This window comes from Galeopterus variegatus, unplaced genomic scaffold (genome assembly GCF_000696425.1).
Source record: "Galeopterus variegatus unplaced genomic scaffold, G_variegatus-3.0.2 Scaffold336, whole genome shotgun sequence".
NCBI lineage: Eukaryota > Metazoa > Chordata > Mammalia > Dermoptera > Cynocephalidae > Galeopterus > Galeopterus variegatus.
Window position 1 is genome coordinate 644,012 of NW_007726447.1, and position 24,797 is coordinate 668,808.

General features: G+C 45.6%; 1 protein-coding gene across 4 annotated transcripts in view; it reads right to left on the reverse strand.

Annotated features, from left to right (window-relative positions):
* The window catches only part of TRAPPC10 (trafficking protein particle complex 10), a 94,707-nt gene that overhangs the window by 31,142 nt on the left and 38,768 nt on the right, over positions 1–24,797 (reverse strand). For 3 of the 4 annotated variants that reach the window (XM_008567700.1, XM_008567701.1, XM_008567704.1), the window contains exons 4-7: positions 21,495–21,691; positions 16,943–17,138; positions 11,921–12,032; positions 8,852–9,099 (exon numbers count right to left, since the gene is read on the reverse strand). In XM_008567700.1, the coding sequence (XP_008565922.1) occupies positions 8,852–9,099; positions 11,921–12,032; positions 16,943–17,138; positions 21,495–21,691 (753 nt within the window). Of the gene's footprint in view, positions 1–8,851; positions 9,100–11,920; positions 12,033–16,942; positions 17,139–21,494; positions 21,692–24,797 lie in introns of those variants that run through there. The other variant, XM_008567703.1, reaches the window with a different exon arrangement.

A 24,797-nucleotide genomic window follows, 5' to 3' on the forward strand; every position in this document is an offset into this window, starting at 1 on the left:
CTAGGATGTTTCCAGTATTCAGCTCCTCTGGATAAAGCTACTTGCAATGCCACCCCCACCTCAAAGGGGGGCCTTCTAAGACTCAGAAGACTCCCCTAGCCCTTCAAGCACAGTCTACTCAGAACACAGCAGCCTCTGGTAGTCCCCTTCCAGAGGAATCCCTATAGCAGAGACTCTAGAGCTCAGGTGCGATGAGGAGGTGGCACCAGGCAGTACAGGAGCCATCCCAACTCAGAAAGTCCATGGCCCCGGAGCCGCTACCTCCTCTAACAGCTGCTCAGGCACAGGTAGGAAGCCATAGAGCGGCTACCCACAGGGCCCAGAGCACAGCCTTACCACCAGGTATCTGCATCACACAATCCACTAGTCAAGTTTTTATCATAAACTGTGGTGCCTAGCAACATGGCTACACCAACTTTCTCTAGGCTTCTATAAACAATTCCCATACTTGTCCTTCAGCTGGACTCATTCTTCTTGGTTATAAACCTAGGGACGAAATTGCTAGGTTACTGGGTAGCCATGTGTTAGTAGACCCTCCCAGAGTCTTCCAAAGTGGTTGTGCAAATTTCCACAGCCATAACCAGGTGTGATTTCCAGTTTTTCTATATCCTTACCAACTCTTGAAATCACGTTAGACCCTCCCAGAGTCTTCCAAAGTGGTTGTGCAAATTTCCACAGCCATAACCAGGTGTGAGTTCCAGTTTTTCTATATCCTTACCAACTCTTGAAATCACGTGTCCTTTTTTAAATTCTGTTTTATCCATCAGGATGGAGCTTGAGGACCAAAAATCCCCACAAGCTTGGGATAGAGTGAGTCCTCTGTCGCCATGGTTTCGAACCCTGCAAATGAGCTTCAGCCCTCAGTCCTGAAAGGCAGATGACACGGGACACATGAGGGCCAAGTATCCGGCATGGTCTCCCCCAGGATCTACACCTCCACAGGCAGTGTCGGCCCACATCTCTCTCAGAACCCCATGCTGCAACGGAGACCCCAACCCAACGGAGACCAAGCCCTTGCCCCGTCTGAGAGCTGTGCCTGGCTGCAGAGCTTGCAGCTCTGTCGTTTCACGGTGGAAGTGGGTGGCGGTCTCACCATCTCTTGACAATTCACATGTCCCTAATGAGAAATGACGCTAAGCACCTCCATATATTTCTTGGCGATTTGGATACTATCTTTTGTGAATAACAGACTTTTCAACTAATTTTTTTTTTTTTTTTTTTTTATAAAGATGACCGGTAAGGGGATCTCAACCCTTGGCTTGGTGTTGTCAGCACCACGCTCAGCCAGTGAGCAAACCGGCCATCCCTATATAGGATCCAAACCCGTGGCCTTGGTGTTATCAGCACCGCACTCTCCCGAGTAAGCCATGGGCCGGCCTTCAACTAATTTCTTAATATATATTCTTTAATTTTCTCAAAGCCCCTTCTCCTCTCCTGATTGCTGTATTATTAGTAATGGCAAGAGCCAATTTACCATTTTCCAAGCATAAAATTAAAGGCATTCTTCTCATTCTTTCTTTTGATAAGCCTACCTTTTGAATACAGTCCACGTACGAAAAAGTACCTGAATCCTAAGCAAATCCCTGAAGTGCCCCCATGGATGGAGAACCAGATGGCAGCAGCCCTTGGGGGCTCCTTGCCAGTCACCGGCTGAATCGCTGGCCAGACAGCTTACAGCAGACTGGTTTTGCTTAATTTTGCGCTTTATACAAGGAACCAAAAAGAATGTATTCCTTTGTGCCTGACTTCTTTAGCTCAACTTTCTGTCCATGAGACTCATCCACTAGAACGCCTTCGTTTTCACTGCTGTATGCTACTCCACCCCACGAATGCAGCAGAATAACACCAGCCCTCATATGTGAGGGACATCTGGGCTCTTCCAGGTCCTGGCTTTGATGACTCATGCTGCCACAAGCACTCCTGTACTTGCTTTCTGGTGCAGGTGTGTACATATTGCTGTATGTACCAGGGATGAAGCTGCTGGGTCCTGGGGCATATGCATGTCCTGCTCTATCAGATATCACCAAGCTACTTTCTGAAGCAGTTGCACCAGTTCACACCATCATCAGGGAGTGAGCTCCCATTTCTCCACCTCTCACTAACATACATCAAGCCCTTCCATTTCAGCCATTCTGGTGGGAGTGTCCTGGTAGCTCACTACGGTTTTGGTGTGCCTTTTACTGTGTTTAATGAGATCGAGCACCTTTTCGTATGCTTGCTGGCCATTTAGATATCCTCTTTCGCCTCTTTATCTATTGGTTTGTCAGTCTTTTTAAACTGATTTATAGTAGTTCTTCATGTATTCTTGATAAGAGTCCTTTCTTGACTATATATAGTGCAAATATTCTTCCATTCTGTGGCTTGCCTTTTTACTCAGTTAATAGTATCTTTTGATGAAGAGAAGTTCTAATTTTTTGTAGTCCAATGTATTCCTCTCTTCCTTTATGGTTAGTGCCTTTTACGTCCTATTTAAGAAATATCTGCCAACCTTATGTTCATGAAGATATTCTCCCAAGTTATATTCTGAGCTTTCTTGTTTAGATCAAACTCCACGTGGAATTAATTATGTTTACGGTGTGAGATCAAGATTTGCTTTTACATATTGATATCCAGTTATCAATTGGCACCATTTATTCACTGAACAAATTTTTCTTGAATCCACTTACTTAAAATCTACCGCACTGCCTTACAGTTCAGAACTTCACCCTTTTCCCCTGGATTAAGGCGCAAGTTTCTAAGCTCTTCTTGCCTCCGTCCCACTCTGCACTTCTCTCTGCCCGCAGCCCCAACCAGCCCCAACACCTCTCATGGTGTGTGGGCTACAACCCATCAATGTCTCCCTAGTAGCCACAGAACACCACACAACCTTCCTCATCTTCCTAATCTGCCTTCTAACACACCAGCCCCAACACCTCTCATGGTGTGTGGGCTACAACCCATCAATGTCTCCCTAGTAGCCACGGAACACCACACAACCTTCCTCATCTTCCTAATCTGCCTTCTAACACCTCTGTAGCCTCGTCTCCAAGCCCTGCCTCACCCCTGAAGTTCTAGCAGGACTGAGTTCCTTCGCAGTTCCTTAAGTAAGGCCGTTTCCTCAGCCTGCAGTGTGCTCTCCTGCTTGCCACTACCCTCCACATCCACCTGGTAAGCTCCTACTCATGCTACTTATTCATTAAAATGCAAGCTCCAAGGGCAGGGATTCTGTTTTGCTCTTGCTGAAAATACAGTGCCTATAACAACACCTGGCACAGAAAAGATGCTCAGTGAATATTAGTTGAATGAATATATCTTTCAAAACCATGCTCACACAAGACCTCCTCCAGAAACCTTCCCCAGCACACATCAGGTGCTCGGTCAGTGTTTACAGAGCTGACCTGGAGTGCCAGGCAGAGCTGCCTTTGCCTCCTGCACCTGGACATGCTTCTTCCACCGCCCGGAACACTTCAGAACCAGTGTTGGCTCAGGGCACTCGACTGCGGGATTGGTGCAGAAGGTGGGGCTGTCTCCTCTCCATTTGTGTTCCCTCTCCCCCAGCCCCATGTTTGCCATGGTGCCTGGCAGGTAAGCAAATGTTCCTTGCATGATTCTTGACAGCTCCGTCCCTCCTCTTCTCTCTTCCAGGGAGCCAATGACTCTCATGACTCTTCTTCAGCAACATCTCTCACCCCAGGATCTTCCTCTTTGTCCATTCCTGCCTGGATCAGGTCCTCATGGCTCAGGGTCACACATGACCTCCACCTCCTCCTGAGGAGCCCAGCATAGTGCCTGGGGCTCAGTGATTCCTCAATAAATACCAGTTAAATTCCCTCACATATACCTCTGCCTTTGTCCTCTAACGGGCCTGAACCTCAGAATACCAATGCCAGCCAGCCAGATTTGACTGCAAACCTTATCTTTTGTCTCTGGTTTAATCTAAAAGTTGCCACACCCAGCCTCTGTTCACAAACTGGCCAGCTAATGATGAGGTCCTGGCCATCTCACCCACTAGACTGGGTGGCTCTTCTAAGATCACAAGGAGTGCTGGACATGTTTGGCCCACACTGCCTGTTGTATAACCAGAACCTGTGCTGCTAAAAACTAAAATAGTCTTGACACATTTCAAAACAAAACAAAAGAAGTTCACTTAGGCAATCATCCTGACATATACATAATGGTCTTCTAGAAAACATCTCATTTATCAATTTTGCAAAGATTAAAATATATACACATTACACTTTTTTCTCACCAGAGGTGCAGGAAAACAGGCACTGCTAGTGTTATTGGAAATGGAAGGCAAAGTGACAATGTATATTAAAAGCTTTAAAAACATGTGCATCCTTGGCCTGGCAAATGTACTGGTATGAACTTACACACAAAGATGTGTGTACAAGGACACACACTGCTGCAGCTGCAAAGAGCTCTGAACAATGCAAAAGCTCACAGCAGGACCAAGTACAGAACTGCAACTCGTCTGTATATAAACAGGCTATTGACCAAAAACGGAGCCTTTTACTGATAGAAAAAGCAATCACATTTTCTTCTATGTATTCGATTGTATTTTCCAAATTTATGTAGAAAATATATTCAACTTTTGTTAAATGGAGGGAAAATAAATTGTTGTAGAAAAGAAAGAAATACTCTCTGATGGTGTATTTTGAACTCATACAGAACTGGTTAACTTTACACATATTACCCCTTCACCCCAATAGCTATCTGCGCAGGATCCGTACAATCTCCAATTCCACACACTTTTGAGCAGAGGGGTTGGCCTCAGGCTACTAAGTGGCACCCCTGGGGTGGAGGCCCCACTAGGAGGAGGTGCGGAATGTGCATCGAAGTGCATGACCGAGGCGGGGCTTGCTTCCATCACCTCTGGCTACTCCATTGCCTCCTATTCTCCAACTAGATACGTCAAGTCAACTGATGAACCAGCCAGGAAGTTACCAGACTTCTGGTAAAACCAGGATGTTTTACAAACCACAAAAGCAAACACACAGAGCATCTTCCGCTAAAACAAGCTCACCATTAAAATTACACAAAACAGTTGTGCAGAAGGTTTTGTGCTTACACAGACTTTGTGTTTGTACTACCAAACACAAGCTTAACCTTAAACAGCAGCACACAGCCACGCAGCCTGCAGGCTGCCTGAACCTGGCCTGAGCTCAGAACCCAAAATGACACACCAGCCTCTGGCCTTGACACGAATGGAGACAATCCATTGGAAAGCTAGCAGACAGTGAAATGGGCCTCTTTTTAGAAGTGGAATCAAATGTACTGAAAAATTAAATAATTTTGAGTCTTTCCACAAAAATTGAAAAGAAATTCTAAGAATAAATTTTTCAAACTAATTGCTAACTACAAAACTGATTTAAGATATAACAACCTCCCTCTAAAAACAAAACAAAAACAACAAAAACCGCCTGTGAAATCTTATTGCAGATGAGGAAGTCAAGGGTGATCTCACGCTGGAAGCATCGCAGGCTGAAGGTCGCCTGCGTGGGCCCTCAGTGCTCTGACTGTGCGCCGGGCAGACACGGTCTGCTCTCACACTGGGACCCAGCTCCTCTGAAGGGCTACGTGACTACAAAACTGATTTAAGATATAACAACCTCCCTCTAAAAACAAAACAAAAACAACAAAAAACCGCCTGTGAAATCTTATTGCAGATTAGGAAGTCAAGGGTGATCTCACGCTGGAAGCATCGCAGGCTGAAGGTCGCCTGCGTGGGCCCTCAGTGCTCTGACTGTACGCCGGGCAGACACGGTCTGCTCTCACACTGGGACCCAGCTCCTCTGAAGGGCTACGTGCCAGGCACTGCGCATGTGGTATTTGGTGGGTCCTCACAACCCAGAAGATAGCCGGTGTCCTGTCTCCATCTCATGGGTAAGAAAAACAAAGCACTTTTTAAGGGGAAAGTAAGTGACTCCAAGCCCCACTGCAAGTGGCTGATGACTGAGCAGGATCTGAACAGCGACAGTCCAGGTGCAGGGTCCAGCCCAGCCTCTGCTTAACCGTCTTCCTCCAACCCGACTCTCACAAAGGCGCCTAGTAACTAGACTAGAGTAGAACTACTTGTACAGTGAGAAAGGCGCCTCTGCAACGAAGGACAAGTCACCTGTGCAGCAGGAAGTGCTGGGTATAAACTGCGGTGCCAATCCAGCATGGAGCCTGTGGTGCTTGGAGGATTGAGGGGCTTCAGCAGAGAGTGGTCACCGCTCTGGCTCTGGGAACCTAACAGGTGCAGCACATGCCAGGGGACACGAGGGACAGTGCACCCAGTAGCATCAGCAGGAGCAACACAGGAAACAGGAGGGAGGTCATCAGAAGGACAGAGACTGAGAGCACCAACAGCAGGTGGCCAGGAATGCAGCGCTCAGCAGTGGAAGGGACATGGCAGAACCAGAAAACAAGAGCAATAAGTATGACTAAAAGCAGGGGAAGATCAGGATGACGATTACAATTTCATTCAGAAAGGAAAAAGGCCACTACAATAAGAAGTGCTACAAACAATAAAGAGCATGGAAAATGCCCTCAGCAGACTCCCCAGGCCACAGCATGAGAGCCTGGGGGAACCCGTGCATGCCATGGAGCTCCACATGCGCCCAGACACAACCCAGAGACCCAGGAGACCAACCCGTCAACCACACGCTTCTCTTGCCAGCCCAGCGGGGAGTAACGCACCCATGTCTATTTCCTGCCACCATGGCCAGAGCATTCCAGAATCCAGGGGATGAGCTAGGAAGGCTGGAAGAAGCTCCTTCATGCAGGGAGAGCTGACAAGGGCAGGGAGTGTGCTGCTCTGCAGCAAACGAGCGGGACACCACGCAGGCACCTTGCATGGCCCAACTGCACTGTCTGCAAATGCCCAAATGGGAAAGGACCCTCGGTGGGACAAAGACACCAGGTGAGCAATGCCGCTGGAGGAAGTGGAATCTTCATTCCCACTCAAGGCTGGATGTTCTGGCTGTCCCCTCCGATCTACTTTCCACACTTTTCCACGGGGAGCTGTATGTGATACACCAGTGGGCTCCCTCGCCTTCCAGCTTCCCAAATGCCTGGAGGTCACAGGGGAGGAGAGGGAACCTTCCCTGCAGAGCCACCTCGGGCACGCACCCCTCACTAGGAGGGCACAGCCCCTCTTAAGGCTGCCTGTGTTGTGCTCACTCCTGCCTGGCTGTGGCATCTCTTTCCTCTTCTTTGCAGGCTGGCAGCCATGCTATGAGTCAGCATTCTAAGTCAAGAAAAATAATTTGAGAAGGATTCTTAGATTCTGGAGTTTTTGATTTGGCTGGGCCCAGCACTAAAGGGGCTGGGTCTGCACATCCTCTAAGGCTTTCTTACTACTGCCCCAAAGTGTGCAACAGCTCTTCTTAAGAAACCCTCCTGGGGTCATCCTAATTTGAAAATGCCATGTCTGAACAGCTGGGACTGTAATACACACCCAATTTTTTCCCCCAGTCAACTAATAGGACAGAAATCTTTCGATGAGGTAGAAGCTCTAGTACACGTGAACAGAGAGCCCTGTTCTATGCATGAATGGACCTCACAGTCCCACTCCCAGGTCTGCACAGCTGGATCTGAGCAACCAAAGCAGATCATCTAAATCTACGCGATGACAAAGTAACAAAAGAATATAATTTTCAGGTGGAAAATGTTACTTTTCCTCATTTTCTTGATTAGATATCTAAGGCAAGGAAAATAATTTGATAAAAATTCTTAAACTCTTGAGTTGGCTCTAATAGACTGGCTCTGAAATAAGAACTTCTCCTTTAGAAACTAACTAAAACAATTCCTCTTCACTTAAGTAAAAAGTAATGTTTAAATCTCTTAAGATTATTTTAAACTAAGTGTTAAGTTTCTCATTTGGTACTCTAGGGTACACAAAAACAAGTTGGTATATGATGAAATACTACCCCTACCAATGGTTTAGCTAATACAGTAAATTTATACTCTAAGACCTTTTCTAAACGGGCCTTAACAACAACTGTGCTCTTGGGGACCCTGGTGTGGAGTACAACAGGAGGAACACTCCCTGAGCACCTAGATGACCTGGATTCTATGACAAGTTACATGATGGGGTAAGTCACCTAACCTCTTTCAGATTCAATTTCCTGGTGGTAAAATGAAATCAGATGGCTCACTTAGGAACGGTGATTGGTGATGCAGGCTGGGGAGCGAGAGGCACACAAATCTTCTGAAACTGTGTGTAACATTTTGTTTGTGCACATAAGAATGCTGTTTAAAGAACAATGGTCTTTAAAGTTTCCTTACCTAAGAAAAAGTGTACAGTAGTCTTTGGGTGAGTTAATCTCCAAGGCAGATATTTCAGCACAGATAAGCCACGTAAGCCTCACTGACAGGCTTCTTCCACACACCCGCAAGTGCACACACACAACACACCTGCCACGTTTTGTGTGACTGGTTAGTGGCACAGCTTGCTGTGTCACCCACCCTGCCATCTGCATGTCCACACACAAAGCTATTTATCTGAAAAGACAGTCCTGAAATAAGGTAAATGCCTACATACAAAACCTAGCTTTGCGTATGCACCAGGGGAGCAGTCGTTACCAGTGAAGACCAGCTCACATAGTATAAGCCAAAGTTACCTAAAAGATTATATTAAGACACTGATTTAAAGAGGCTTGCCTTGGACAAACATGAACTTCATCATGATGAGAGCAGAAATTATATTTTGGAGCAATTGATCTATGCAAAAAGTAACAATGCAAATAACACACTAAAAATTAAAGACATTCAGGAAAAGAAACCTTTTATAAGTACAAACAGGTTAATGCCTGGGATTTCAAGGTTTGGAGTTTTCTGTTTGGACAATCAAAAAACAGGTAAATGGAGGGAGAAGCCGACTTACTTCTAACAGCTTCAGTTCCTGCACACAGCTGTGAAGCAGCTCTAGGGCGCGCTGGGCCACTTCCCACGGCCTCTGCAGGAAGAGTAGCAAGGTGCACTGGCGAGAGAACAGGTAACTGCGCAGATCTAAAAGGGTGGCTTCTTGCCTCTGTATCAATTCCCGCTTCTCCATATCTATGGGCTTTCGAAGGATCAATCCGCTCCAGCTCTTCACCGGCTGGCAGAAAAAAGTCAGCCAGTTGGCACCATCTAAACAAACACATAGCATGAAAGGCACTGATGACGGATACATCACCTTGCGGAGATTCTTGCTTAGGACTGTGAAGCCTGCTAGATGAACAGGCAGCTTAACAACTAGGTGCTTTGTGACCCCCACCCCGCCCCCCTTAACCAAGCAACACGACCTCCTCAGTTGCTGGCGCCTGCCAGTTGTGCACAGGGTGAGATGACCTAGGTGCAAGGCTCACTGTCTCAGCATGCCCAGGTCACATGCAGGAGCTGAACAGGTGGAGAATCCACCCAGAGACTGAAGGGCTATGGAATGAGGGACACCTCAGGCTCTGTGCCCGTTAGGCTGAAAGGAGGCACTAGTCTTGGATAGAGCATGGCTGGCTACCTTATCTTTACCTGTGCATTGGAGTGCAGCCCGTCCACCTGACCATCCTGGTATTTTTTTGTGTTCCTTAGTTTCCATATTTTTTCTTACTTATCTCCCTAACTCTACCACATCAACTACCTTAGAGAAGCTCCTAAAGGAAAGGACAGTAGGTAAAAGGAGGACGTAGTAGCAGCAAGCAGAGGCAAGAAAACCCATGCTTGTCGGAAATTTCAACAAGGTTCTGCAATTTTAACTTATAGCCCTAAGACTCAAATTGGATCTTAAAATAAACAAGAATCTACAACAGGAAGTCATTCAATCTTTATGAGAAAAAATTTTTTACTCTCTTCTTGTCACTCCAAAGGAGAGGTATCACAACCAGTTCATTCTACGTTCAAGTAAGGAAGCGACTCACTATTAGCAAACTGGCATGACTAAATATTTGAAGTGCCAACTCCAGCTACGACACTCTCCACTGACTCAAACTTCTCCTCAGAGCTGGTGAAGTGCTCAAGAGGGGAGATGCCAGCCAGCCTGGGAGTCTCCTGCACCCTAGCATTCTCAGGGGCACTCCCACAGCCCGCTCAGGCCTCTGTGCCCGCTTAGAGAGGCTGCCCAATGGCCCTGTCTAGACTTCCCAGCATCTCGCATCACTGCCCCGCTCAGCGTGTCCCTTTCCACAGCCTGCATGGACTGCTCTCGGCGTGAAGTCACACAATTGTTTGGCTGTGCCTGTCTCCCCTTCATGAAAGCTCCATGAAGAAAGGGTTTTGTTCTGTCCCTCAGTGTAGGCAGAACAGCGCCTACCACATGTGGGCCGCCCTCAGTAAGTACTTGGAGAATGAACAAACAAAAATGAGCAATCTCATCATTCAGCTCAAAGCCTGGTACAAGCTAACTTTTGGGTTTTACATCACCTCAGATTTATTTTGAAACTGAGAGAAAAAAACAAAGAAATTATGCAAAATTTAAGGAATTTATAAGATACTTAAAAGATATATATGTATAATACGAACATCTAGAATATAAGAAATAAAGTTTTACCTCTTCCAATTTTTAAAAATTTAATTAGTAAATACTTTGTTTTGGTTATGTTTATATTTGTGTCTTAGCAGAGTAAGATATCCAAACCTGAACTTCGTAAAAATTGGTTTGGAGTAGGTTTTGATCAGTGACCTTTCATTATCACTTTCAGAATAAGGACAGTACCCATGGCTAGAGCTGACTGTCCCAGTACCTCACCTTGCTACAGGTTCTCTAGTCAACACTATGAGTCCTTGAAATCACTCCTCTCTTCAGACATGATGACAAGGACTCTCGAAAAGAGCAGCCAGCAAAGATAACTATGACTGCATTGCTTGTAGTGGCAAGAAGTGGAAAATAACCCAAATATCCAACACCAGGGGATGGTTGAATAAACTCTCAGAAATCATGCTATGAAACATTATGCAGCTACTAACAAAGATAACTTAGAATCCGATCCATTACCTTGGAGAAATGCCCGTCATGGACTGTTAACAGAGACAAGTCTATATAATATGATGTCATTTCTATCAAAATAAGTATCAGTGAAAAACAGTGAGGACTATCAATTTTTTTTTTACATGTTTCATTGTGCTAATTTTGTATTTTAAAAGAACTTAAGGGCCGGCCCGGTGGCGCACTGCTACAGTGCGCCGCTCGGGAAGCGCAGCAGGCGCTCCCGCCGAGGGTTCGGATCCCACATACAGACCGGTTCCCGCTCACTGGCTGAGCGAGGCGTGGGAGCAACACCGAGGGTTGCGATCCCGTTGCCGGTCCCGGTCCGGTACGGGCGCGACACTGAGGGTTGCGATCCATTGCCGGACACGAAAAAAGACAAAAAGGAAAAAAAAAAAAAGAACTTAAGACATTGTTTAAGAGAAAGATGAACACCTGTTACAAGGGTGTCATGTAAAACTCATAGCAATGGCACTCAAATATTAGAGACAACCTCTCAACGTAGTAAAAGAGACTTCCATTCTTACCCTAGCAAGGTATAGAATCGGAAGATAGAAATGTCACTTTATACCTGAAAAACAACTTTTTATTTTATTTTACAAAAGATGACCGGTAAGGGGATCTTAACCCTTGACTTGGTGTTGTCAGCACCATGCTCACCCAGTGAGCTAACCGGCCATCCCTATATGGGATCTGAACCCGGGGCCTTGGTGTTATCAGCACCACACTCTCCCGAGTGAGCCAAGGGCCGGCCCCAAAACAACTTTTTAAATGCTTTTATTACTTAAGATTCTTCTAAAACTAAAAGTGATTAATCTTTAATTTCCATTTCATTTCCTGTAAGAATCATGAGAACACATCCTATAAATATGTACAAAACCAACAAAAGACGATTATTAGGTACATAAAATGGCAGCTTCAAGACTACCTGAGATGGGGGAGAAACCAATTTTTTCTGAAAAAAGAATTTGTTGCTGAAACAGCACTACTCACCCCCAGCACCAAAGTTGACAACATACTGAGAAAACAGGGCGTCCAGCTCATCGTACTGCACAAGCGCGTCTTCGAACTGCTGTAGCATCTCAAACACAAAGGCAAGTTCCTCCTGTTTTCCCAAAAGAAGTTTAAAGAACAAAACATAAATCAACTGCCTGAAACAGTATGTGGCCATTAAAGATTTCAATAGAGAAAGCATGCAGTATTGTGAATGACGTTCATGCTGTGTGTGTGCTATGTAACAATCAACTTGATGACCATAACATGTCAACATTTATTCATGCACGGAGATGGGGACAGCAAGAAATAGGAAAAGATCAACATGACTTCCAAATGCCCTCCTTGACCTAACAGCAGCAATGGACACAATGGTCACTCTCTTGTCCTTGGTGTTTTCCTTGCCATCCTGACATGCAGTGACCGGCACCCTTCCCACACCCTCCTCCTACTATGGCTCCTCTTGCCCCCCAGACTTTCTGCTACGGGCCCCAGGGCTCAGCCCTCAGACTCCTCTTTCTACACTCACTATCCCCTTTTAGAGGTCTTACCAACACATGGCTTCACATGCCACCTACACGTTACGACTACAGAATTTGTCACTCCAGCTCAGACCAGATTTGTGGTTCCAACCGCATGCTCAACATCCTCATTGTGATCCAACCACAACAAGTCTGCATGTCCACAACTGAACTGCAAACCTTCTCCACAATGCACACCACCCAGTCTTCCCACCTCAGTCAGCGCTGCTCACCACTCTCAGAGGAGACTCCTAAAACCTTTCAAGGAATTCCCAGGCCCTGCGAGGTCTGCCTCCCCAATCACCTCTCCAGCCTCACTCACTCTGCTCTACCTCCAAAGCCTCCTCCCAAACCTCACACATATCGGGCACACAGCTGCCTCAGGACCTTTGCACTGCCTGAAGCACTTTCTCATTCCTCCCACAAATATCCGTGACTTGATCTTCAACCACTGTCAAGTTCTCACCACGTCACCTGCGCATGAGGCCTTCCCTTCCTTAACAGTTGACTGAAATGGCTGCTTCCCTGCCCAGCACTGCACCTCACTGGTGCTTCCTGTGCTTTCCTCCAGCACACAGCGCAATTCACCCGTTTGCTATCTCCCGACTACAACATAAGCTTATGAAAGTTGCTTACTGACACCACCCCAGCACCTAGAAGTCGATCTGGCACATGCAGGTTCTCAACAGCATTTGTGGAATAAAAAAAATGTAAAGAGACGATCAGGTGATTTTTTTACTTTCTGATTTCCATTATCACACATTAAAAAGTAAAAACCAGGAGATCATATGCACACACATAAATTCACACACTGACATACTCAGGTACTTGGAATCCAGCTTCACCTCAGGTATTTGTGGACCCTCTTCCAAGACCCTTAGAGGCCCGGGTCGCTGGGTGAGAACTGAGGGCACAGACTGGATCCCCACTGCCTGGGTCAGATCCAGACGCTGGCACTTCCCAGATGTGGCTATGTTAACTGGGTAAGCTGTGCCTTGGTTTTTTTATCTGGATAATAAAGTTTCTCTCGCATGAGGTTTCTGTATGCGAATTAAATTCATTTCTGTAAACTGAGTGGAAGAGCCTGGCACACAGTTAAGCAGGTGGTTAGTGTCAGCCATCAGCAAATGTGGCTAAGAGGTGCGGGGGTGGGGAGCACCGGAGCTGTTTTCCCCAGGGCCCAGGACTTCTCCCAGCTCTCCTTTGTATCTTGTTTCCCCTGAAAGCTGGTGGACAGTACTTTACAAGAAAAATTGCTGAGTTACACTGAATTCTTCTTTATGAAGTATTCTCAAGACTGAGCACTCCAATAAACTAATTTTTTTCTTTTTAATTGTGATAAAATATACATAACAAAATTTAACATCTTAACATTTTTAACTATACAGTTCAGTAGCGTTACATACGTTCACACTGCTGTACGGCCAATCTGCAGAACTTTCTAATCTTCCCAAATTAAAACTCTGTCCCCATTAAACACTAACCTCCCATCCCCTGACCCCACTGTTCTACTTCCTGTCTCCATGAATTGGACCCCTCTAGGGGCCTCATAGAAGTGGGATCACATGGCATCTTCTCTTGGCTTCTTCACTTAGCATAATGCCTTTAAGGTTCAACCGTGTTGTAATATGTGTCAGGATTTCCTTCCTTACTCATTTTTAATTCTGAACTAATTTTAGACTTACAAAAATATTGCAAAAAAAAAAATCATGCAGTTTCCATACAGCCTCAGCTATGCTCAGCTTCCTGTAACCTCTTACAGAACCATAGTACAACTATCAAAACCAGAAAATTAACACTGGTACAATACTATTAACTAAACAGTTCTTATTTTAATATTACCAGTTTTTCCACTAATGCCCTTCCTTCTGTTCCAGGACCCCACGTCACACCAGGTGGCCATTTCCCTCAGTCTCCTGCAACCTATAACAGTTTATCAGTCTTCCCTTGATTTTCATGACCTTGGCAGTTTGAAGAATGCTGATAAGTTACTTTGTCAATGACCCTCCATTTGGGTTCATCTGCTATGTTTTCACAATTGCCGATAAATTTTACAGAGAAAAGATGTCTCTTTCTCAGTGAGTCTCCTCAAGGAACTTGTGATGCTAGTGTGTCTTCTCACGGATGACACCAGCTGTGATCACATGGCCCAGGTGGTAGGAAGCAGGTTTCCCACTGCACTTTCTGCAGTTCACAAACACTGGGGAGATGGGGAGCTTATTCACACCCACCTCTTCTCAGGCGTTTGCCCACCACCACCTTCAGCACCCATCAGAGATCCTGTCACCAGAGTTCTCACTGTGGCATTTGCCAAAAGGTGACTTTCTATTTTCTTTCCTTCTCCATTTGTAACTGAAATCCTTCTGTATGAAAGAGCTCAGCAATCTCCTTCATTTACTTTTTTAACCAACTATTTATTTATAACAATATAGACACACAGGTATTAATTTGATTCTCTGGATTAAAATACAATTCCATCATTATTTGTTTTGTTGTTCAAACTGTTCCAGTGTTGATCATCGGGAGGCTCCTTCAGGGGTGCTTGTGCTCTCTGGATGGGCCCACATCTTTTTTGTGTGCGCTTCCTTACTTTCTGGTTCTACAAGATGTTCCAGGTCCATCTAATATACTTCCTGCCCCAACCCTGTAGTCAACCACTTCTGTGATGAGCTCTGGGTCCTTTTATTGGAGAATGGAGTTTAGAAACCTAGACCTAAGCACTGGGTGTGCTCCTTGCTTCTAGGGTGTCCTGTTTCGAGGCCCTGTCAGTGGACAGAGCAAGGAGACATGCGTGTGTGCTAATAGTCATACATCAACATATCTGTGCTTCCGAATCTACCTACCTATCCACCCATCCATTCACCTGTCAATTAAACCATGGGCTCATGCTGACACTACCAGCTCTCTTCAGCCTCTCCCTTTCTTTGTCTGTAACTCCTACAGACTAGGCTTAACAAGCCTGAGGGTGAAGAGACAGGACAACTAGAGAGGTCTGCAATATGTCAATCATTCAGGAAGTTACTAACATATTCAAATCCCCTTACATATTCCAAATCTTCCAAATACCCCTAAGACAAAAGCCTCACAGAAAGAAATAGAAATCAAAATGTCTAATCAAAATGGGCCTTTTATTTATTCAAAATACGTTATTTCTCAGGCCGGCCCGGTGGCGCACTCGGTAGAGTGCGGCGCTTGGGAGCGCGGTGGCGCTCCCACCGAGGGTTCGGATCCCATATAGAGACCGGTCCGCTCACTGGTTGAGCACGATGCGGGCGCGACACCAAGGGTTGCGATCCCGTTACTGGTCACGAAAAAAAAAAAAAAAAAGTTATTTCTTTAGTAATTACAATTGATGGTTAAATATAAAAATTATGGGGCCGGCCCGGTGGCGCACTCGGTAGAGTGCGGCGCTTGGGAGCGCGGTGGCGCTCCCGCCGAGGGTTCGGATCCCATATAGAGACCGGTCCGCTCACTGGTTGAGCACGATGCGGGCGCGACACCAAGGGTTGCGATCCCGTTACTGGTCACGAAAAAAAAAAAAAAAAAGTTATTTCTTTAGTAATTACAATTGATGGTTAAATATAAAAATTATGGGGCCGGCCCGGTGGCGCACTCGGTAGAGTGCGGCGCTTGGGAGCGCGGTGGCGCTCCCGCCGAGGGTTCGGATCCCACATACAGACCGGCTCCCGCTCACTGGCTGAGCGAGGCGCGGGAGCAACACCGAGACGTGCGATCCCGCTGCCGGTCCCCGGTCCGGTACGGGGGCAACACTGAGGGTTGTGATCCGTTGCCGGACACGGAAAAAAGACAAAAGACAAAAAAAAAAAAAAAAAATTATGCTTTACTAAGTCAAAAGATGATGAATAAGAATGAGCAACAGTCTTGTCACTCTCTGCAGTGTCACAAAGGCCGCATCTCCCCAAACTAAACCAGCACACATCCCTTTGTTCATCTAAGACCTTTCTTGTTTAAAGGGAAAAAGGGCTGATTTTGAACTACAATTCTAAAGGTGTAAACATTTTTGTAAACTGCAGTAAAGAAACTAGCTTAATGCAATCTTTTATTGGAACCCAAGGTTATAAAATAAAACAACGGAGGAAAGTTTCCCAGGAAGCCACTTAATCACAGAGCCTGCAGAGAGTGAATACACACCTCTATCTCCACGACCGTCAGCCCCTGCCAGGAACCTCTGTCTGATTCATGTCCACGGCAGACAGCCCAGAAGGCTCCCAAGATGAAAACAAAACCAAGATCCCTCTGAGGACAAGGCTGTTTCAGACAAGGTTGGATGCCACACTTTGAGCAGCAGCAGACCTGGCAGAGACCACCTCTGCTCTGCTGCTTCACAAGCCAAGAAACTGAAATGTCTCCTCTGGCTACTCTATCATCCCTGTTTTTAAGAAATATGCCAGAAAGAACTACAAGACAGCTGCCTAATTTAGAAAGAAAAAAAAAGGGATGGAGGGAAGGAGACTGTCCAGTTCCATAATTAGTCAAGTACCTGAACCATGAAATATTCACAAAAGCTCCAGCCTGGCTCAGTCCTCTTCTCCCTCAAGGTTCTCATGTCATCCTCAAACTTGCCTAGGTTTTTGGTAAAAGACATAAGAAGCAATGTCCTGAGTTTGGTCAGGAAGGCATTCCAGGATTCCTGAGTTCGAGAAGAGTCCTTCAGGGGGTCGGACAGCACCACACACCTGCAAAGACATGAACGGGCTATCTGGGAAGGACCCTCCACACACAGCACCGCTGCTCGGTGGCCACCACTTCCCTGAGCATCACTTCAGCTCCCTCCCCCACCAATCCCCCAATTAGTGAAAAACACTGGGCAGGTGGTGAGACATCAGGTCAGGAAAAGGTTCGTCATCAATGGCTCATGGCTGCACAAGGAGTAAGTGCTGCACAAGTTCCAAGGAGGGTTTGCTGTGGAAGGGCCTGGAAGGGTGAGAGGGTTTATGATGCACTTGAAGCCCTAGACCCACCTCCAGGGGTCTGCAATAAAATAAGGTGAGGGTCACACTTAGTTCTCAGCTATCATGTGCGCTGCCCCCTCAACATCTCTTCTGGTTCCCTGTAACTGATCCACTGCACTTCTGATGTTCACCCCCTTCACTGACCACATTCCTACTCACCCAACCTCACACCTCAAGGAACATCTCCCACCTCGACCCCTCTGCTCTGCACCCTCAGCTCCCACTGTGATCACACCACTGCCAAGATAAAAGCTCCATGGAAAAGCACGTTCCCTCTCTGTAGGTCTGTCTCTCCCACCAGACTGTGAGCTCTGCAAGGGCAGGGTAAGTAAACAATAAATAAAGGCTTAGAACATAGCTTAACATATAGGTCTGATTCAATTTAATTACAAAGAGACTGTACCCATGATGTACAAATATCAAAGTCATAAAATTACAAGAAAGTTTCCAGTGGATTTGGAAAGGACAAAATCTTCCTCCCACAAGTTGGAAATAACTTTCTTCAGCCTTGGTAACAGTAATTTTAAAAGATGAATATATTTGAACGCAGAAATAATTTTAAAGTATTGATGCTATGTGCATCAACATCTCTCCTTAGTGAACATTTTACCTGAATCACCAACAAGCAGCACAACAACCTGACATAGCCTCTTTTCCTCTGCTCCCCGTACATCTCTGGTGGGATGGCTGAGTCCACGGAATTAAAAATCAGTGGACAAAAGGTAAAGAAGCACACACTAACAAGTTCCACCATAAGAATAATCGGAACCGAGAAGAAAACTTAAAAATCAGCAGCTGGCTTTAATGCCAGTCACTCCGCCTCATGGGGCACTGTCTCTCCCCTGAAAAACAAAAGGCCAGAGCCAGCTCACTCCCAGGCCCCACAAGGACCACAGGGTATTTATTTATTCATGTACGAGCAGCCAGAATCTATCAGTTTGGCAGTTCATCCTTAAGGCATTCTCGAGGATCATAATTGTTAACAATTATTCCTGACCAGATACGAGTCCCCCTACACCCACAGGGGTGGATGGAAATGGAGATGGACACAAACACCAGCCCCTAAACAATGTCGTTTTTCAGTGACCTGTGCTTGTCAATCAGACGCAGTATTCATTATATTCTCCATCCTGTATGATGCCCTTTGACTTTTACTGTTTCTAGATCTTTTTTTTTTTTTTTTTTTAAATAAAAAAGTACTATTCTTTGGATATCCACATCAAGTTTAGATGGTTAGCTCAAAAGGTAAAGTCTGAAATAGCGACTGAAGTCAGGGACAGTGGGGCCAGTCTGGGGAGCAGTAGCATCTCCAGTGGGAGGCCACTGCGTGGTGGTCCCAAGCAGCTGCCCACATGGGCGCAGTGTAACAGGGAGATTCCGCTGATGCTGGCACAATTAATAAGTCTCTGATTCGGCAGCATTTATCAAAAGCTTGAACAATGCACAAAAATTTTTATCAAGCAATTTCCCTTTAAAGCATTTATCCTATGGAAATAATTAAAGATGATCACAAAATGTGAGCTGGAAAGATGTTCATAATAATGTTGTTTATAATAATAAATAACCTGTAAGCTCAGCAAAGGACTAAATAAATAACTTATGGTACATTAATACTATGGAATATTATTCACCAAAAACAATGACACAGAAATACATTTATTGTTAGTGGAAAGATTTTATAATGCATTAAGTGAAAAAAGCAAGCATAAAACATTATGCACAGTATGATATCAATTTAAAATATGTGCATGATGAGAAAAAAGTCTGGAAAGACACATACCAAAATACTGAGAGTTAACATCCATTTTCTTTTTGCTCATTACCTTCTTCTAAAAATTCAACAATGAACATGTAATAATATAATAAAAAATTAAACACAAGTATAAGGTTAAAAAGAATAGTAAGCCATTTCAGGGCCAAGTGTTTCAATATTTCCAACAGCCAGAAATTTACTGTCTAATAAAATAACTGTCAATATAGACTCTATTCAATTCAATTTTATGAGAATCTGACCCAGCTTTTACATTAAAAAAATAAAGTATAAATTTGTTTAAAGGTGTGTTTTCAAATTAATGAAAATCAAAATGGTAGAAGGCACGCTTAAACCACTGGAGATGAAGATGAAACATTACAAATTTTAATAAGTTAAATTTTATATATAAAGAATAGTCATTAGAAAGCAACTTATGATTATTCACATCGTATACATACATAAAACATTACACGGTACCTCATAAATACATATAATTATTATGTGTCAACTGAAAATAAATCTTAAAAAATATTCTAACGTCAAAAAGAAGCAAGTTAGTTGTAAAGGGGCCAAGCAAAAACATACTTATAGCAATTAGAAAAATTACCAACACAAGGCTGGCTGCTTACTCAGTTGGTTAGAGCACAGCCTTGTAGTATCAAGACCCCCAGTTCAGATCCCTGCAAAGGCCAGCCGACCCCCACCAAAAAAAAAAAAAAAATTACAAACAGATTCTGAAAGTGTTATTATACAATGTGAGCATTTCAACAGTTCACACAATAAACCTCATTAGCACCAATATATTTACTTAATACAGTCCCAAACGAACATGACTTCTTTTGTTATATTAAAGAAAACCTTAAAGGCCACTTGGAGGGCCGACCCCGTGACTCACTCGGGAGAGTGTGGCACTGGGAGCGCTGTGGCGCTTCCACCGCGGGTTCGGATCCTATATAGGGATGGCCGGTGTGCTCACTGGCTGAGCACGGTGCGGGCGACACCAAGCCAAGGGTTGCGATCCCCTTACCAGTCACAGAAAAAGGACAAAAAAAAAAAAAAAAGGCCACTTGGTTTTTGACTTTCAGCTCCGTCTAGATGTTTTATTAGTCAGTATTGGCCCGTTTGTTAGTAGAGATGAGCCACAGAGAGGGAAAGGACACCAATTATGTAGCCTCTTGTTAAAATGTTATACAGATTCCTCCTGGCTAAGTAATTTATGAATAACATACCTTAAAAAAATTTCCACCAGTCCAGACTGCATGAAATTTCTCCAAAATAAGCCATAAGCTCAACAATCTAATAATTAATTCAACTATAAAGAGAGCAAGTCTGATCATGACCGTGTGCCCAGTACTATGTGCAGCATGAAAAAGACACCCACCGTGCTCCTTCCCCTGCAGAACTGTCCACTCACAGGGGTGACACTGACACACGAGCGGTCACACGACAAGATCACACGTGATCATGTGGCCCTGTCTGGCTGCCATTGTGGGGTGCACATACACAGGACTGCTTCTCCGTGCTCCTGCCTTACCTCCTCGGCCTCCCCCTCTCTCAGCCCACCACTGCCTTCTCAGGGCGCCACCCTCAGCCCCCAGAGTAGGCCAGCTCCCGGAATGAAGCTCCTGCAGCTCTCTGGAACCCTTCATCTGAGCTCTTGCCATAGGGTGACCATGGGTATGATGACCTGCTGAGTCAGAGCAGGGTCCAGGCTTACCACCAAATCCCCAGGACCTGGGTGAGTTCAAGTGCTGAACTATGAGAGACAGGCCATCAGTCACACAGGAGTGAGCACACCAGCTGCTCAGTTAGGAATGGCACCACTGGAGGGAAAGGAAGTGAGCTGGCCCCAGGAGCAAGAGCAGGGTGCAGACAGGGAGGAGTAAGCCCATGCAATATGTTAACATCCAAGTGTCAGGTTCCCTTCTAAGGTTTCTGAAGGGATTAAGCCAGCACCTTATAACTTCTACACTTGGGAACTCTTATTAGGTATTAAGGTAAACAAAAAAAGGGCCCATAGTTTAAAAAAAAAAAAAGTTTAAGGAACCTGTTCTGCACAAGGACTGCAAGACTGGCCACTGTCAGTCCTCAGGAAGGGACCCACCATATGGTCTTCCCCAGGGCCCCCTGGGGGATTACTGTTCACAGTTCCTTGGCCTGCCAGACCAGCAACTCTGTGAGGACACGGACCAACCAGGTCTCCTGGCCAGAGCCCCACAATCACTCACTAGAGACTAAGTCAATCAATACCTATCACTACCCAGGAAGTCAGCGATCCGTACCATCTGGAGACCAACCAAATGAGGTAAAATTAAAGATACACTTACCTGTCACTCTGTTTATTACAAAAATCATTTCTTATTTTGTCCACAATAGAAGTTCGGGGAAGGATGTTGGTTTTGTTTTTTTTCTTGGCATCATTTTCAACTACCACTATTAACCAGTCCACAGAGCTATGAGCTTTCAGAACATTCTGCCACTTGGTGAGGTCGTCTTTTACTGTAGCTTTATATACTTCAGTATCCTAAAAATAAATAATTCACTGTGAAAGCAAGTTAATCAATGCCGTTTATATGGCAAAACGTGTCTAGTAACAGTTTGGCGGTCACGATGTTTCAAAGCCCCGGGCCAGCTCAGGGACGGAACCGAGCAGAAAGCCCAATGGCCTGCTGAGCCTGCGGACGGCTCAGAGCAGGCACAGCGCCACGCTTGGTGTGCACACTCCAGAACACACGTGACACTGAGGGAAGACAGCATCCCAACACCCCAGAGCACTAGGTAAGTTGCTCACACGGCAACAGCGGGTGTTAGGCTCTGCACCCAAGCACTACATGACTATGATCTGGGTGTGTGCCACGCCCTGATGGTGGGAGTCAAGCGGGCTGTCACCACTGTGGCCTGCCAGCCTCCCTTCAGCTCCCTGCAAGCCCCACAGACCACACTGGAGGCAGGATAGCGTCACATGTGCAGCCAAGAACAGAAGCAAACACAGCTTCCTTAATTCAATCCTCATTCATGGTAATTAACTGGGGAGCCACACTGGTCCTAGAAGTCAACTCTGCTTCACAGTAACAGTACCCAACACAAGGCTGCCAGAGAAGGCTGCCCTGCTATATAAAAGCGAATGAGTCAGCTCAGTTCTCTCCCCCAGAAAGCCAGGAAAGAATACTTTTTCCTCACTTTTTGTAACTTTATTCATAACTGCCCTTGTGCTCTATAAATCCACTTAGCAGATTCTAATTCCACTCAGATTTAAAAAATCTAAACCCAAGATACTTAATCCATTTCAAAATTAGGTATTTAAAAACCTTTGGAAACAATAGTTAATAGCTATTGTTTAAATATATACTTCTCTTTTAATAGTTCCTCCTTACTGTACTGCCCTTATCCTCTTTGGATTTTTTGTCACTCAACATTTATGCAGACATATGCTAATTTTACTGATCCACAAATGAGTTAAATCTTAAGTTCTATATCCAGTACTTTTGGTTTAATTCACTAAATAGAAAGTTCCAAAAGGAATACTTATATTTTTTATCCTGATTTTAAAAACTGTTATGTCGTGGTGTAAATAAAAAAACAAAAGCAACCCAAAAAGATCTTTTACTTAGATGAAACCCATCTTGCAAAAAATCAATTTTCTGTGAGTAAATACCCAACAGTAACCTAATCACATACTGCACATTTCCCACAGAATGGCAGTTTTCAGGACTTGAAGTTTAGATTGTACAATGCCAGTGTACTGTTGGATCTCCAGGAGCCACAAATGCGTCATGCCTGGAAGCAAAACCAAAAGGCCAGAGGGCCAACAGCCTGACTCTAGCAGCTCTAAAAGCAAAGAGCAGATGTCCAGCGCCCTGCCCACTCACCCTGGGCCACACTGTCACTGGGTGACTGGTGGAACCCTTGCTGGCCTGTCACATCCCCACCTTGGCTCTGCATGCCAGGGAGGAGCTGCTGCATCCCGAGGGGCACTGGACCCACTCTGCTTGGCAGTGTGCAGGGCTCTCCAGAAGAGACCTTGCAGAGCGTAGGCAGGACGGAGGCAGAACAGAGAAGTTCCAAACAACTGAGGGAGATCGCTCGACGTGACCTAGCCCATCACTCATCACAGTGAGCCAACAATGGAATGTCACTAACGCCACTCAGTGACACTTACAGAGACCACACTTGGCCAGTAAGGTTACTGGTCTCTAAAGAAAACAAAGCTAACTCAGGAAAAAGCCATGAGCAGGAACGGGCGATGCGTGTAGGGCTGGAGGGGCAAAGACAGCAGGGAAGGTGTCCACGAGGAGGAGGCAGCAGCTCAGGGGGAGAGCATCCACGTGGGGGCAGGCCCCAGGCATCAGCAAGGCCAGGAGGGTGTCTAGGTGGTGGCACAGGGAGGTGCAGCACAAGATGTGGGGCCCCAAGTGAGCTGAGGAAGGATCGGAAGGCCAGGACAGGTTGTCACAGGCCAGGCAGGGCAAAGAAGGCATCCCTGTCAGAATGAACTCATGCAGGATGCTGCAGATCAAGGGGGGCAAGGAGAGAGTCTGTGCTGGGAAGGGTGTGACCCAGAACAGTGTCAGCCCAGTGCAAGGACGGGGCATCCACTTGTGGGCAGCAAGACGCAGTGACGGGAGAGTGGCTCCAGACAGGGAACTAGTCCAACAAGAAGACGTGGAGGAAAATGAGTGCCTGGCTTCTCCCTGACAGAGAAGGGAGATACATATGGAGAGGGAGGAAACTAGAATTAACCTGGTAGCGATGGACTGGGGCTGGATTCTGAGTGTACATGTGTGTATATGTATGTACACAGACAGCTACATATGGAAATAAACTCAGATTTAAATGTGTTTGTGTGTGTGGGTGTACAAACACATATATACATACATGCTTTCTTTAGTTTTGCACACTGGGAGCTCATTAGCAAAGAGCAGGCCTAGCTCCAGATGCTGGTTTCTAAATACAGTTTTCCACCAGAAGGATCCAGAGCCCCTTGGAGAAACAGCTGACCCCACGGCTGAGTCAAGGGGAGAAGAAAGATGAGCCCGGATCGTCCTGTGTCTGGGAATGCTCAAAAAATAGGTACATTTCAAAACGTTGCAGAAGACAATTTGGGACAATCTGAGCACCAAAATAATGATACTAATAGATTACACTCCATTGAAAACTAGGAATCCATGAATGCATGCTGATATCCAATCAATACATGTGACTACTGCTTCCAGCCCAGATGAAGAGAGAGGAATCAGATTTACACCATCACCTGAAACAACCGAGAAAAAAAAAAAAAGAAAAAAAAAAAAAAAAAAACACACACCACAAATTCATGCTTTTCAAGACCCTGGACATCAGGCAACAAAGGACAGTGTCCCAGTCCCCACCCCTCCAAGATAGGACATAAGCCAGGTGAGCCTCCAAATGCCCCAGCTGAGCACCGTGAGGGTTTCCGGGGCTCAGCACAGGGAGAGGAACAGAGGTGAAGCCTGGCAGACTCCGTGACTTGGGGACACAGCTGAGAATCCAGGGAAACTGAGGTAGCTAGACATCAAAGGACAGCATGCCAGAGAGGAAAGAGCCACGTAGAAATAATCCAGAGAGGGCCGGCCCAGTGGCGCACTGGATAGTGCGCCGCTTAGGAGGCG